Consider the following 15,410-nt stretch of genomic DNA (forward strand, 5'->3'; position numbering starts at 1 on the left):
AGGATAAGAAAAGCATAATCATATGAATTACTGAGGAATTCATAGTTACTAGTCAATTACATTACAGTTAAGAGTGTGGCCTCAAGTAAGAGTAGAACTGCCAGCTTTAGCAAATAAAATACAGGCAATATAGTTTGAGGTATATATTCATGACATTTACTTATAGTAAAAAAAAATTGCTATTAATTTGAAATTCATTTTTAACTTGCCAATACTTGATTTGGGAACTTGAAAAGTTCCATTTCTAAACTTTATTTTCTTCTTATATAAATTGGGGATACTAATATTAGGTCTCACCTCATACGGTTTATAAGGATTAAATAAATTAATTTATATAAAAATGATACAATAATGGCAACAGTTATTATTAACCATAAGAATTAATATGGAGAATGAGTGAATGGACTTTTTTTAATTCTTTTTGTTGTTGTTAATCCTCACCCAAGAATATGTTTCCATTTATGTTTAGAGTGGAAGGGAGAAAGGGAAGAGAGAGAGAGAAACATCAATGTGAGAGAGAGACACATAGATTGGTTGCCTCTCACATGCAACCCACAAGGGACAAGATTGAACCTGCATCCTTAGGTAGTTGACCTTGACTAGGAATTAAACCCTCAACCCTTTGAGCAGTCCAATGCTTTAACCACTTAGCAACACTGGCCAGGGCAACATTTTTTTTTTCTTTTAATATTTACTTTCCTGTGAACACAGTTAAAAGATAAATATCTTTCTTTTTTTCTCCAATAAAAAATATTAATTCTCTGGTTCTCATCCAAACACTGTTGTGCCCAAATTTACTAATTATTTAATTTGTGCATACCTCTTGGAGTAAGGATGCTATACTTAAGTTCTTGCTCTGTCACTGACATTTGGGCATATAATTTGTTCTCCTAGAGCTTCAATTTCTTATATGTAATATCAGGGTAATGGAACCACGTCAGAGAATTGTGAGACTTTATATACATATACAATTTGTCCCCCCAAAATATATATATACATTTTAACAGCTAATAGCTCAATTTTTTAAATGCAATGCATTTTAATAAACACTGCCTTTGTAATTATTCAAAATGTGTATACATTTTTGGGATACCCTATATATGCTAGGTCTCCAAAAAATATTTTATTCAACATCATTTCATTATAATGTTAATGAGGTGCCTTAGGAACTTAATTCCAGTTAATAGCAATTAGCCTGTAGTAAAATTAGTTTCACTCTACATTGATCTTCTTAAAGTCACAGAACCTACAGATGACTTTACATGAAAATGTACTGTATATAGCTTTGGTTGTGGTTATCAACCCTATGTTGCAGTTAGTTCAGCATGTGGCTAAGTCCCTTAGGAGACTATCATTAAGCACCTTGAGCCGAAACCGGTTTGGCTCAGTGGATAGAGCGTCAGTCTGCAGACTGAAAGGTCCCAGGTTCCATTCTGGTCAAGGGCATGTACCTTGGTTGCGAGCACATTTGCGGTGGGGGTTGTGCAGGAGGCAGCTGATCGATGTTTTTCTCTCATCGGTGTTTCTAACTCTCTATCCCTCTCCCTTCCTCTCTGTAAAAAATCAACTATATATATATATATATATATATATATATATATATATATATGTATATATATATTTAAAAAGCACCTTCAGAGTAGGTCCTATGTTCTTCTGGTCAGAAGCCCATGGAAACCTAATAAGGTACTCAGCTCATGACTGACCTTGAAGAACTGTTTACTGAATTGAATTGCAAGCGAAATCTATTAGCCAATACTCATCACATTCACACAGAGCCATGTTATTAGCGAATCAAACAAAAGGAAATCGTCTTACCCTGTAGACATCAAGGGTTTCCGAAATCATGCAGACCAGAAAAATCAGTATATGTGGCCAGTATCAATTCTTTTGCTCTGTTCTTACTGACCTTTCATTTCAAGGTATTTCTAAAATTTTTATCTTACGTACCTGGTTTTAAACAGCATTCCATCCATAATTTGAAACAGGCATCCAGTCCTACCATTTCTGCAGCAAATTTTACAGATTTAACAGGGCATGTTTGGAGAAAATCTTCTAGTTTTTTTATTCCAGAATTAGGGTTTTCTTTCATTTCCTTTTCAATATATACTGACAAGTTTTTCCATCTTTCTTCCTCTTTTTTCTCTAGTTTAGCAAGCTGTCTCTTTTGGTTTTCCTCAATAAATTTTTCTGCATTTGTCTTTAAAAAAATAAGAAAAATTAACAATAATACAAATGTTTCCATGATAATACATTTGCTCCCTCCCACCCCCCAATACACAGCTTTTATTGCATCTTTGAAACGTCACAAAGAAGTCTGAGGAATCATTTGGCATCTTGCTGTTTCTACAGCTGGACAACTTAGATCGTATTCATTAGACTGCTGAACTCTTCCCTTTTTAGAAACATAGATAACATCCAACATTTTCTTTGGATAATCTTATTTTTAACTATCCGGTTTGCTGAATCAAAGCAGCTAAATTTGACATAAGTTCAATGTCATTTCCTTCAAGAATTAAACTCCTCTTTCTGAGTGTAAGATACTCATCTGAACTTGGCAGATATATTTTTCACCCAAGAGATTTCAGATTTCAACAAGAGAACCATCCTCCCGAATAACAACCTCAATGAGGAAGTGAGTATACAAAGGCCTTGTTCTGTGACAGAAGCCCAACGTAAACCCTTGCTCATGTTCCATAGTGACTACAGATAGTGCCAATAGCAGCCAGTTCCTCTCTATTCCCCACTACTTGGACAACCTGGAGCCTCTTCCTTTTCTTTGCAAGGAGGCTGAGTTCTACATTGATGGGATTGACATCCCTTTGCGGGTGCCTGGGACCTTTCATAACAACTGTGTGTCCCTTCACAGTGAGGTCCCCATTTTCCGGAATGTGGACAGTCTGATTGCTGAGAATGGTCTTCCTCTTCTCAGTAGATGTGGGAAAGAGAGAACGTCCTCCAATACGATGTTTTTTAAAAGAAGTATTTCTTACTTAAGCCACTAGTTCACTACTTAGCACACTGAAGTGGAGAATCACAGAGGACCTTAGGGATGCTGGATAATTCAATGTAAACATCTATATTTATATAGGCATGATAATTCAACATTCCCTTCTTTCTTTCTATCCTCAACTGTCACTTTCTTTCTTTTCTTGCTTTTTATTGCTATTTTTAAAATATATATATTTTTTTGATTTCAGAGAGAAAGGGAGAGGGAGGTGGAGATAGAAACATCAATGACAGCTAGCAGAGGGGAAAGAAGTGATGGGGACTGAATGAAAGAAGGTGAATAGATTAATCCGAGAACATATATACATAATCCACAGATACAGATAACAATATGGTGATGGCTGGAGGGGAGAGGGTGTGATGGGTGAAGATGGGAAAAGTGGGGGAAAAGGTAACATCTGTAATAGTGTCAGCCATAATAATAAAGAAAAAAAGTGTGTGTGTGTGTGTGTGTGTGTGTGTGTGTGTGTTTTAATTAACTGTGAAAGTGTGGCACAATTTTCTTGATTTTTTTTATACTTTTCTAGATAATCTAAATTTATCGAATGTATTTGACCTTTATAATCTTTTTTAAAAAGCTGTTTAAATTTTCAAAACAATGCGCTATTATGAAAGCACATTTAATGACACAGAAAAAAATATCATTTTATATTGATGGTGGGGAAATAAAAGTATATAGGAAGACTTTTTTGTAAAAAAAAAAAAAAGCACATAATGAATAAAAATAAAATTTTGTAGGTTAATATGTTAATAGTGTTTATTTGTAGGATGTAAGTATAGATTTTTCTTTTCTCTCCTATTTTCTTACCTGTTTTTCTACATTTCAAAATAAATCATTAAACAAAAAAAAATAGCATGCCATACTATAGATTATACAGCCACAAAAATGTGTTTAAAAAAAATTTTAATAACAGAAAGGGAAAATAACTACAAAGAAATGCACTAAAATGTTAAAGTCCTATTAGGATTTTGTTTTCTTCATTACACTTTCAAAAATATATATTTCTGTATTGATTTCATGGAGGAAGGGAGAGAGAGAGAAAGATAGAAACATCAATGATGAGAGAGAATCACTGATCGGCTGCCTCCTGCACACCCTCTACTAGAAATCGAGCCCACAACCTTGGCCTATGCTGGCCAGGAATTGAGCCATGAACTTCTGGTTCATAGGTTGACACTCAACAACTGAGCTACACAGGTCAGGCATCATTTTACTTTTTTTCTTCATTTTACGAGTATTTTAAAAGTGTCTTTTGTAATTCATGTTAGTATTTAGAGTATACTTGATTTGATAGTTATTATTTATTTTTAGGAAATGGGTTTTTTTACTTCTCTGATAACACATGTGCACAATGCTGGATATTATTAATGAAGATCCCATGTGGAATGAGTTGAGCTGTAAGATCCTCACAAGACCTAAAATATCAAGAATGTACCTGGTGTGTTTTTTTCTTTTGTACTGAAGAACTTTCTGGAGGTGGCAGAGAACTTCCTCTCGTAATCCTTACTGATTTATTACTTCCTACCAAAGATTTTCCAAAGACATGATAAAAATGATGTAATTTCTGCATGTCCCTTCTTTCTTTTTTGCCTTTGGATTTAGCTGTAGGAAATAAATACATCATTAAATATGCTGACAATGTTCTTTATAAATAAGAATTTCATTTAGAAAGCATTTGTGAAAAAGGCTTTGACAAACGCAAACACCTAAAACTTGCACTAATTATAGATATGTTAGAGATTGAGATAGAGAAACTCTAATTATTTGAGCCATGTTTAAATAACATGGTAAAATCTAAATCAGTATCTTGTCATTTGTATTTTCACTTTAGTACAACTTTCTAGGCATTATGGGTACACCCCATAGAATAAGTCAATGGTGAGCTTACACTTTCCTTTTCTTCTAGACATCAGAACTGCAAAAGAAACTTTAGCTCTTTGGCATTTTTGATGGCTCTGGACAGTGTCAAAAATAAAGGACACACTTGAGAAGAGCTTCTAATTTAGAAACAGGATCTCTGAAAACCCCCAAATTAGGTCAGAAACATTTGCCTAAAACAGCAAATCAAATTCCAGGTAATGTGCAGCTATACTGCACACAACTAAAAAGAATGTATATTTCTCCATGCTGCTGCTGGAGTAAATATAATCCAATCACGTTGCTCATGTGGTTTGAACATCTTCGTGGCTTCCTGTTGCTCTTCTATTGTTCAGAATCCTCACTAAAGCCTGCATGATTCAGACCCATCTCACATCACTCTCTGTGCTACAGGCCTCTGGCCACTTTCTTATTGGCCTCCACCACTACCACACCTGCATAACTATCTTCATCTTTCAGATTTGGTTTGAAAATTCCTCAACCCCTCAAGCCTATCCTTGGTATACCCTTTGGACATGATTGTAGTAGTCATCATTATATATATATGGCTAATTTGCCAAGTGTCCCCTTGGGAGCTTGACCAGAAGACTGGGAATTCAATCACTCACTATAATGTGTGCTGACTACAAGGGAGTGGCAAGGAATGAAGGAAGGCCATGGGCCAACAGCTGGAAGGCCCTGGCCAACCAGGCCTAAGGACCCTACCCAGGCATGAATTTTGTGCACCAGGCCGCTAGTTTTAAATAAGTATCTCTGCAGTGGTTTGTTTAACATCTTCTATTCTGCTAAACTGTGAGCACTATAAGAGCAGGAATATAACTTTCATGTTCCTGCTAGATTCCCAGAGCCCAGCCCAAAGTTAGACACATAGTAACTCTCAATTCATGGGATAGATACTGAATGAGTATGTCAGATTCCTGCAATATCAATCCAGCTGCCACTTCCCACTCTATAGGGAATCCTAATGGTGTGCAACTGATTTTTTTAATTTTTCCTTAAGTGATTTTCCTGTACCAGTTTTCCTTCCAGGAAGATAACAAGATTAGAGAACTATAGTGGGCTATAATATTTAATTGCCAAGTTGATTACTAAATCATTTGAATATTTGTTACTTATTTCACTTAATTAATAATTATTAAATAGTATTTTGAAGCAAATAATATAATTAGTAATTTGGACAAACAATGAAAATATAATTTGATTAGGGAAGGTATTAGGTCTCATGAGACAATAAACAAGAAAATTTAATCTAGAAGAACAAGGAACTAAAGCTCATTAATAATAACATATGAAGTAATTTGTTGTAGGAACCTAAGAAAAAACTTTAAAAGATTCCCCATCTCAACAAAACAACTCTCCCACCCCAACTACACTGATTGGAATCTCATTTTCATACTATAGAAACTAGTTCTTCCTGGTTCTGTTATAAAAGATGTTGGAAATTTGTATGCTGGCCTGAGAGAGAGAAGACTATAAATTAGATTTCACTAATCCCAGACGACTCATTTTTTCTTATATGTGAGATATAATTTAATTTATAAAAATGTTGAAAATGTTGACGATTAGTTATACTTACCATCACTATTGCACTTTGTCCTTTCAAAATCATCACTGAGAGGTCTAGAAGAATGCCAGTGCATGAGTTCATCAAATTCTTTCTTCTTAGAAAGAGCTGTAACAGCTGGGTCATCACTAGGCATACAATAAAAAGACATACATTATAATACACATATATTTTTTTCAGTTTTTATTATAATATAAGCCATGAGCTTACTTAATGGGTCTCTACCCTTAATTTTATAACTATAAATGAACAAAGTATGTTTTTAAAACAATGTATATCATGAATAAATAGTCAAGAAGTGGACAGGGATAGCTGTAGCATTGTCATCTCTATAACAATAAAAAGTGTATATCAAGACTTTATTTGTATGTGGGATTGAATTAGGTACCAAATAACAATAAAGTATATATAGCATTACCTGTAAGATATAAAATTTCTAAAGTTGAGAGTCACTTCTGGATTATTTTAGCTTGTTTGGGTATATGTGCATGTACTTGTAAAATATTTCAAGCACAGAGAGAGAAAAAAAGAGAATAAGTGACACACATAAACCAAGATATTCACTGAGTTCCTGTTTTGTGCCAGATACTCTTCTAGATGCTAAGAATATGTTAATGAGCAAAAAATCTAGAAATATAAATTGAGGACTTGCTAGCAGGAACTGGATATTTAAAGAGACAATTGAATACCCTCCTTGCTTGAATATAAAGCAAAACTCACTAAAATTATAATGAAAATGTATCTCCCAATATGAAATTTAATTTACATATGTACAATATATGCAACAATAAATCCAGTTAATTCACTATATCAGATATAGTGGTTGATAGGTAGATGATTGATTGATAGATATTGTAGATAGATAGATAGATAGATAGATAGATAGATATTACAAACAGGCAAAATTTTTCTATAAATACCTGCTTAGAAAAGGTAGTTCTGACAAAATATCTCCAGCATAAACTTCTATAATCTCAGCTTTCAGAGGAATGAGTCCTAATTTATGAATTCCTTGATTTGATCCTGGTACTATTTAGAAAAACAATTAATATTTGAACAAAAAATTCTAAGAATTTGACAATGTGATGCAAATGTCTGTGAAACAGCAAAAGTAAACATTTTCATCATTTTCTTCAAAATAAATAATACCTCAATGGAATTGTTGCAAATCAAATTGTTTAGATCAACTTTGTATTTCATCCATTTAATTCACAAATGTAAATGTATACTGAGTGAATTTTATTTCAAGTAAAGTTGATGGCATTTGAGAAACAGTGAAGAAATCACTCTACAGCCGAGACCGGTTTGGCTCAATGGATAGAGTGTCAGCTTGGGAACTGAAGGGTCCCGAGTTCGATTCCGGTCAAGGGCATGTACCTTGGTTGCGGGCATATCCCCAGTAGGGGGTGTGCAAGAGGCAGCTGATCGATGACTCTCTCTCATCGATGTTTCTAGCTTTCTATCTCTCTCCCTTCCTCTCTGTACAAAATCAATAAAATATATTTTTAAAAAAAAAAGAAAAAAAAAGAAATCACTATACAATCTAGAAAAGACAAGTAATTATTCTGAACCACATTAAGAAGTATGCCTATTTTTTATAGTCCAAAAGAAATAAAGTTTTATAAAAAATATTTCAAATTTAATAATCAGTACTAATAAAATGAAATAATAAAAAAATAATTTGTTTCTTTCATTAGTTGAAACTTTAAAAAATACCTTTGTATATTTAATTTAGTCAAAATAAAATTTTTCCATATAAAGAGGCTGGTCTTAACCTGTCAATCATAACCCCGACAGGTCTATTTCCATATTCTTCACATGACCCTTAACAAACTTATATTTTTTGTAGAAAATACAATAAAGATACTATTGGGAAGCCTTTTATGTCTGACTGTGGAAATAGACAGATTTGCATTCTAACCCTCTACCATAAATTGACTATGTGGTTAAGATACTTTCACGAGATCTTATCTGTGAAATGAGATTGACCGTTAATAGGGCTGTTTTAAAAACCAAATTTAAAAATTCATGTGAACCACTGAGCACTTCTCGCAGCATGAGTATTTAGTAAAAGTCAGCTCTTTCTCATGACCTCACAATAAACAAACAAACAAATAAGCAAGCAAATAAATAAAAGGAGCAGTGGGGAAGCCAAGTAGGTGTGCAGGTATGGACGCTCATCAGCAGGACTAAGCCTGCAAAAAGACAAAACATTAAAAGGTCAGGTTTATTTTCCAAACATGGATTTTACTGCTCATCTTTTTCTGTCCTGAATGAGATCAACTTTTAAAACTTGTCAGCACCTCTAGGTGATGTTTCTTTCTGTGTAAGAAATGGTCTGCATGTTGTCCTCACAGGCATAGATCCTCCAAAATCATCATCCTCTGATAATGTTAAGACTGTGTTCCACAATTCCTCGTATCCCTGTTTCAGAGTGTTACCCAATTCCAAACTGAGCCCTAGGTAGAAGAAAAAATATGTTCAAATTAACAATTAAAATCTGAGTGATAGTCACCAAATTTTATGTTTTATGAGTATGTGAGTTATAAGTATATGTCTGGGAGTATCTCATAGCAGAGGCTTAGAACAAAACAGAAGAGGCTCCAGCATAATTTTTCATGTTGTCACTGTTATAAGAAAGTAAAATATCTTTGAACCTCTGTACTTGTGTGACTTTTTTCTAGAACCAGAGTCACAGAAGCATCAAACAGTCTGTCCAACCTGTGAGGGAAGGCAGGGGTAAGGGGGTAAGAGATCAACCAAAGGAAATGTATGCATGCATATGAGCATGACCAATGGATACAGATGGGGTGGGTGAGGGCATGTGCTGGAAGGGGAAGCAGCTGTGGAGAGGCCAACGGGGGGAAAGGAGACTTATGTAATACTTTAAATAATAAAGAATTTAAATTAAAAAATAAAGCTGGTAAGCAAAGGAATAGACTAGGAATTCAGATTCCCTCACCCATCATGTGTTATACAACCACTACAGAAGCCTTTCCCAGTCTTTCCTGACCTTAAGGATTATTCAGAGTGCTTATTAAAAATAAAATTTTCCAAAACACTGTTCTAGAATTCTATGATTCAATTAATCTGGGATGACATCCAGGAGTTTGCATTCTTTAAGAAGCATCCTAGGTGATTCTTACACTGAGGCAAGTTTAGGAATCACTACTTCTGACTATTTTAAAAACAAAACTACTTGCTGTAATGCAGACTATTTGTTGCTGAATGTAAAAAAAAAAAAAAAAAAAAAAAAAAAGACAGTTTTAGTTTAAAGTGAAAGATCTCCTACTGTTCCACATATATGTGAAAAAATAAAAATCTTCAATGTTTGGAACCCCGGGGGGTGGGGGGGGGAACCTCTCCTTCCCTCACTCCCTCCATCCCTCCATCACCACCCTGTCTCTCAAAAAAGCACTAGGGTTATTCTCATTTTATATATTTATAAAATGAGAATATATATATATATATATATATATATATATATATATGTATGTATGTATGTATATATACACACACACACACACACACATACTGTTACTGGTGTTGCTGTATTTTTCTATCTCTCTTAAGAAAGCCAGCCCATGGCTCCAACATGATGGGGAAAGGAGTCAGGAATCAATATCAGGTGTTCTGTAGGTCATGCTGGAGGTAGTGAGGCAGGGCTTCTGAACTGTGCATCTCCATTTCTTCACATAATATCCCAACTGACACAACTTGTCCAAAACAATCAGCAGCAAAACTATGGTGTCATGGTATAACATATACAAATTATCCAACATAGGAAAGGTATACAGGAAGTGGTAACACTATTGTAGTGCTCTAAGAGTAGCTCCCATTAGCTGATATTGTCTCATACATATCACAAAGTCCACAATGGAGCCATTTACCTCATGTGGAAATAAAAACTTTCAATAGAAAATATTTGCAAAGAAAGCTTCCTATCCAATTGTAGTTAATCAATGAATAGCCCATCACCATTGCTTGTTAGATATAATTCTCACCCACCCACTAATAAATAAAAGACTTAACTACACAATCGTTTAAAACATATTTCTACAGGAGACATCTGTAATACTATCAACAATAGAAAATATACATAAAAAAGAATTATCCTATTGAACAAAAATTTAAAAATAAAACATACCTCTATTATGTTCAATTTCATAATAATAAGCAATATTTTTCCACAAACTATTATCAGTTAAGTCAGGTAGGCCAGTGAAATTCACATTCCAGTTATTCCTAGCTTTTAATTGTTTTAAGATGAAAAATTGACATCTATTTAGCTGGGGGGGGCGGGGAGGGGGAAGAGAAAGAGGCATGACTTAATGATATAAAATCTTACCAGAATGTTCATGACTTTCTTAAACTTCCTCAACATGATCTATGCCTTACCCCAAGAAAAAGGAACTAGACTACATATGAAAATACAGTGTGACTGTCCTGGCATTGACAAAATCTATGACTATATACAAATGACTTACTTTATTTATGCTTCATTGTTTATAAGTGTAAGATAAGATAGCATGGCTAATCTATACCTTCCAACATACTTTGCAGCTCTGAAATTAAATACTTTGAATTTGTCACAATAAATATGCCCTCATTGACTCAAAATAATAGTCATAGAACAGTAGTGAGTACTTCATTATTATTTCTATAATTTAAATTAAAAGTTGCTTATGGCATCATTTAGAGTAGGGGTGTCGAACTCAATCAGAGAAGGGGCCAAAATCTAAAATCCAGCCTAAATCGCGGGCCAAATGGTTTACTGAACAGTCATAAACTGACAATGTCATAAACTGACAGCGGAGTGCAGTGATGACAGCACAGTGCGGGCCACATTGCAAGGCCTGGCAGGCTGGATTTGGCCCGCGGGCCTTGTGTCTGACACATGTGATTTAGAGAGTTAGGGCCTAAATAAAATACAATGACATATCAGATGAAATTTCTTAAATATATAATGAAAAATCTCACCTTCAAGCATAATACCATTGTGCTGACAATGACTAGGTTATACAATCAACAATGCAGTTTTACCGCCATACGACTGTACTTTAATTTATTGTGTTATATAGGTTTCTCAATATCTCACAAAGGGCCTATTTTAGCTTTCTGTACCTTATCATTCCTTTATCTCAAACTATACTAACGCTAATGATAATCATTTTACTTAGCAGGCTTAAGTACAATAAAATAGATTATATAATATTTTCTCTGATTAAAGTTTTCTCCAAAATGCAACTATTTTCTTGAGCTAAAGTGTTTATCCAAAATAAGACTGCAAATCACTATACCAGTGATTTTCAACCAGTGTGCCACCAGAATTTTTAAAACATGCAATACCTGACTATTTAGTCAGGACACTGATCTCTTTCCCTTAGGTTGTCAAGTTAAAAAATAACAATAGCCATCTGGTGCAAATGATTCAAAATTATACCTATTTTTTGTCAGATCATCAAAAAATAAAATTGTTTTTTGGTATGACACAGAATTTTACTAATCAGTTTATGCACCCCATGAGATGAATAAGGTTGAAAATCACTGCACTATACAACAAATATCAAACTCAGAAGCACCAGGCTAAATTTGGAAACAAAGGTTCAAAATAACTGACAAATGACTTTTAAATTCATTTTTCTCTGTTTTAATTAATAATAGGATGCAAACATGCAATTGATCTCAATTTTTTATTTTTACTTTTATATATATTAATAATAGATATGGTTATTTCTTCAAAGAAATTGTATAAGTATTTGGAATTCTTCAAAGTACAAAGCATTTTATATGAATTTACAGTACTTATTCTCATTGAGTACTTTTATATATGACAAGACTATTTTTTCTAGAAATAAGCATTGTTTGCTGGCAATAATTTTTAGATGTGTGCAGAAATAAAAGCAATATTAGAAAAATCAAATTGATCTGCCTTGTAATGTTTGCCTTATTGAATTTACAATATTTATGATATTCCATGTAGTTCACATACCATTCTTAGAAAAGGTACAAGTGTTTTGTCCCAAATATAAGTAATAATTCTACCCTTAGCTCTTTGAAACAGGGGTAAACGTTGAAGAAAAATCACACTAAGACAGTGCATTCTGCAAAGATCTGCTGCTTCCTTTAGTGTTAAGGGTTTACTCAAGTCCTGAAAAAACAAACAAACATGAATTTAGAAATATCAAACACAGGCAATGTAAACATTCAGAAATATAAGAACAGAATCTTAGAGCAACTTACTCATAATGTCCCAACATGATACATGTACTCCTATTCAATTATTTTGTTTTAAGAAAAAATTTAACAAGCGTATAATTTTTTTCTAAATAGCATAGCTAATTATTTTACTTAGAAGTGAAAACTTTTCCAAATAAATGAGGCCCAGTGTTTAGAGCATCTAGTATTTTCATTTTTTAACATGGTGGAGGATGATCACCTGCATGGAGGCAGGGCTAGCATGTATTTATGACCTCAAAGTAAAAATACAAGGAGTGTCATAAAGTTTCTTACTGTCATACCTGTTCCTGTGTGTACTAAAGCAGTGTAGGAAACAAACAAACACAAAAACAAACTGGTTTGTAGCCTAGCTTTCCACCAATTAGCTGTTTGACTCTTATTTATCTATTAAGTAGAATCACTGTAAAGATTTAATGACTCTGTATATAAGGTACCTGGCATTGGCACATAATAAACACTTAGTAAAAGTTAGCTTATATTATTAATCAACATCAATATTGGTATTCTTTTTTTCCATTTTCAACTGCTGTTGACATTCAATATTATTTTATACTAGAGGCCCGGTGCATGAAATCCGTGCACTTGGGGCAGGGGAGAGGGGGATCTCTCAGCCTGGCCTTTTGCCCTCTTGCAGTCCGAGAACCCTCAGGATGTCAACAGCAATTGAAAAATTAAAAAAAGAATACCAATAATAATAGTGATGTTGATTAATAAAAGCTAACTTTTATTATTAATCACCTGGTGGTGAGAGGCTCCCACCACTGCCACTGTACTCCCAGCCATGAGCTGGGCTTCTGGCTGAGCAGTGTTCCCCCTGTGGGAGTGCCCTGACCACCAGGGGGAAGCTCCTGCATTGAGCATCTACCCCTTGGTGGTCAGTGTCATCATAGCAATCAGTCATTCTACCATTCGGTTGATTTGCATAGTAGCCTTTTATTATATAGGGCTAGCTTCAAGTGTACAGCATAGTTGTTGGTATGCTTAACAGAAAACATGCGGTCTGCGCACCAGGGTAGATGATTAGTTACCCAGGTTCAACAGATGCTAAATTTCCTGTGGAATGTCACCACCCATGCCTTGAAGCTGGTCTATGACATTGTCAGCCACAGTGATGATCAGCTGAGAACAAGAATGAAATCAATATTTGTCCTTTGCGGGGAACAAAGGGGTGCCACAGGCCAACCTGCTGAGTTCCCAGGACAAGGAGGAAGAAACCAAAGAAGTTCTCAATGTGAAGAAATCAAGTGAGAGCAAAAGATAGTAAAATTATTTAAGAAAGAATACAAAGAAGATCGTGAAAAATCAAAGACTAAGTCAGAACTCAACTCACCAGCCAACATTGCAACATAAATGCGTTTTTTTTTTAAAAAAAAAAAAAAAAAAAAGGACAGAATGTTGGAACAGCGGCGGCCAGGCCTAGAGTTGCCAGGCACAAGGCAGTGGCAGCCGGGCCCGGAGCAGCAACGGCCAGGCCCCAGAGCAGCAGCAGCCAGAACCAGAGCATCAACAGCCAGCACTGGAGCATCCAGACCTGGGGCAGTGGCAGCCAGGCCTGAGGTGGAGGCGGCCAAGCCCAGGGTGGCCAGTCCAGGAACACCCAGACCCGGAGTGGCCGGGCCCAGAGCAGCTGGGTTGGGAGCAGCCAGGCCAAGAACAGCAGTAGCCAAGCCCGGAGCATCCAGGCTGGGAGCGGCCAGACTTGGAGTGGCCGGGCCCGGGGCAGCCAGGCCCAGAGCAGCCGGGTCGGGTGCGGCCAGGCCCGGAGCAGCAGCTGCCAGGCTGGGAGCGGCCAGGCCCGGAGCAGTCAGGCCCGAAGCAGCCGGGCCCAGAGCAGCCGGGTCGGGTGCGGCCAGGTCTGGAGCAGCAACAGCCAAGTCCAGAGCAACTAGGTCAGGAGCGGCAGTGACCAGTCCCGGAGCAGCTGGTTGTGGAACGAACCAGAGCAACAGAGGCCAGGCCCGGAGCAGCCAGGCCCGTAACAGCTCGCTCCTCGCCTGCCCCTGCCCCATGGCTGCCTCTCAGACATGGCTGGAAACTTTTGCGGGAACTTGAGGGTCTGCTGAATCAAGTGATGAAGGCTTAGATCTGGATGTGTTGAGTTAGTATAGCGCTGGGGTGTTGATCTGTGAGTGCCTTGGGTGGGGCCTGGATGAGGCTGGTTGACCTATTTGGAAATGTCTTTTGTGTGAAGTGTATCATTGGGCATGTGGAGGTATTATTGATATGAGAAAATGCTAAGTAACTGATTTACTATCTGAAAAGGGATTTGCTATTGGGGAAAGGGAGGGAGGAAGAGACTAAACACAAACTTTGCACCTATGGATGAGGACAATGGGGGATGGGGAGGGGGCGGAGGGTGGGGTGGGAACCTGGTGGAGGGGGGAAGAAATAAGGAACCTTTGTAATAATATGAACAATAAAGATTGATTTTAAAAAATATATATATATATTTGTCCTTTGGTCAGGGAAGAAAGAGGTGACAAGCTCATTCCAGAAAAAGAAAATTATCCTAACTTGTCTGTCAAGAGCTCAGTGTACCATTATAAGAATGTGATCAATATATTTATCATTGTTTAATCAACAAACATGTGACAAACACATGTTTTCTGTTTATACCTATAGCTACTACTCATAAAGATTGCTACATCTCAGATGGAAGTGGGGAATATGGGGAAGAGACCAACCAAAGAACTTGTATGCATATATGCATAACTTATG

The 15,410-nt window shown here is 36.0% G+C and overlaps 1 protein-coding gene and 1 pseudogene across 4 annotated transcripts in view; both read right to left on the reverse strand.

Annotated features, from left to right (window-relative positions):
• The window catches only part of LOC311622498 (putative ATP-dependent RNA helicase DDX60), a 76,931-nt gene that overhangs the window by 42,956 nt on the left and 18,565 nt on the right, over positions 1-15,410 (reverse strand). For all 3 annotated transcript variants that reach the window (XM_084883719.1, XM_084883720.1, XM_084883721.1), the window contains 7 exons: positions 12,445-12,603; positions 10,600-10,741; positions 8,756-8,911; positions 7,373-7,481; positions 6,465-6,580; positions 4,446-4,612; positions 1,951-2,200 (listed from right to left, as the gene is read on the reverse strand). In XM_084883719.1, the coding sequence (XP_084739845.1) occupies positions 1,951-2,200; positions 4,446-4,612; positions 6,465-6,580; positions 7,373-7,481; positions 8,756-8,911; positions 10,600-10,741; positions 12,445-12,603 (1,099 nt within the window). The remainder of the gene's footprint in view (positions 1-1,950; positions 2,201-4,445; positions 4,613-6,464; positions 6,581-7,372; positions 7,482-8,755; positions 8,912-10,599; positions 10,742-12,444; positions 12,604-15,410) is intronic.
• Positions 2,306-4,237, reverse strand: LOC311622568 (large ribosomal subunit protein uL6-like; annotated as a pseudogene). The gene is made up of 2 exons: positions 4,225-4,237; positions 2,306-2,992 (listed from the first exon to the last, which is right to left on the reverse strand). The product of its transcript is annotated as a large ribosomal subunit protein uL6-like (transcript).

This window comes from Pipistrellus hanaki (genome assembly GCF_964339955.1).
Source record: "Pipistrellus hanaki genome assembly, chromosome: 5".
In the NCBI taxonomy this organism is placed as follows: Eukaryota; Metazoa; Chordata; class Mammalia; order Chiroptera; family Vespertilionidae; genus Pipistrellus; species Pipistrellus hanaki.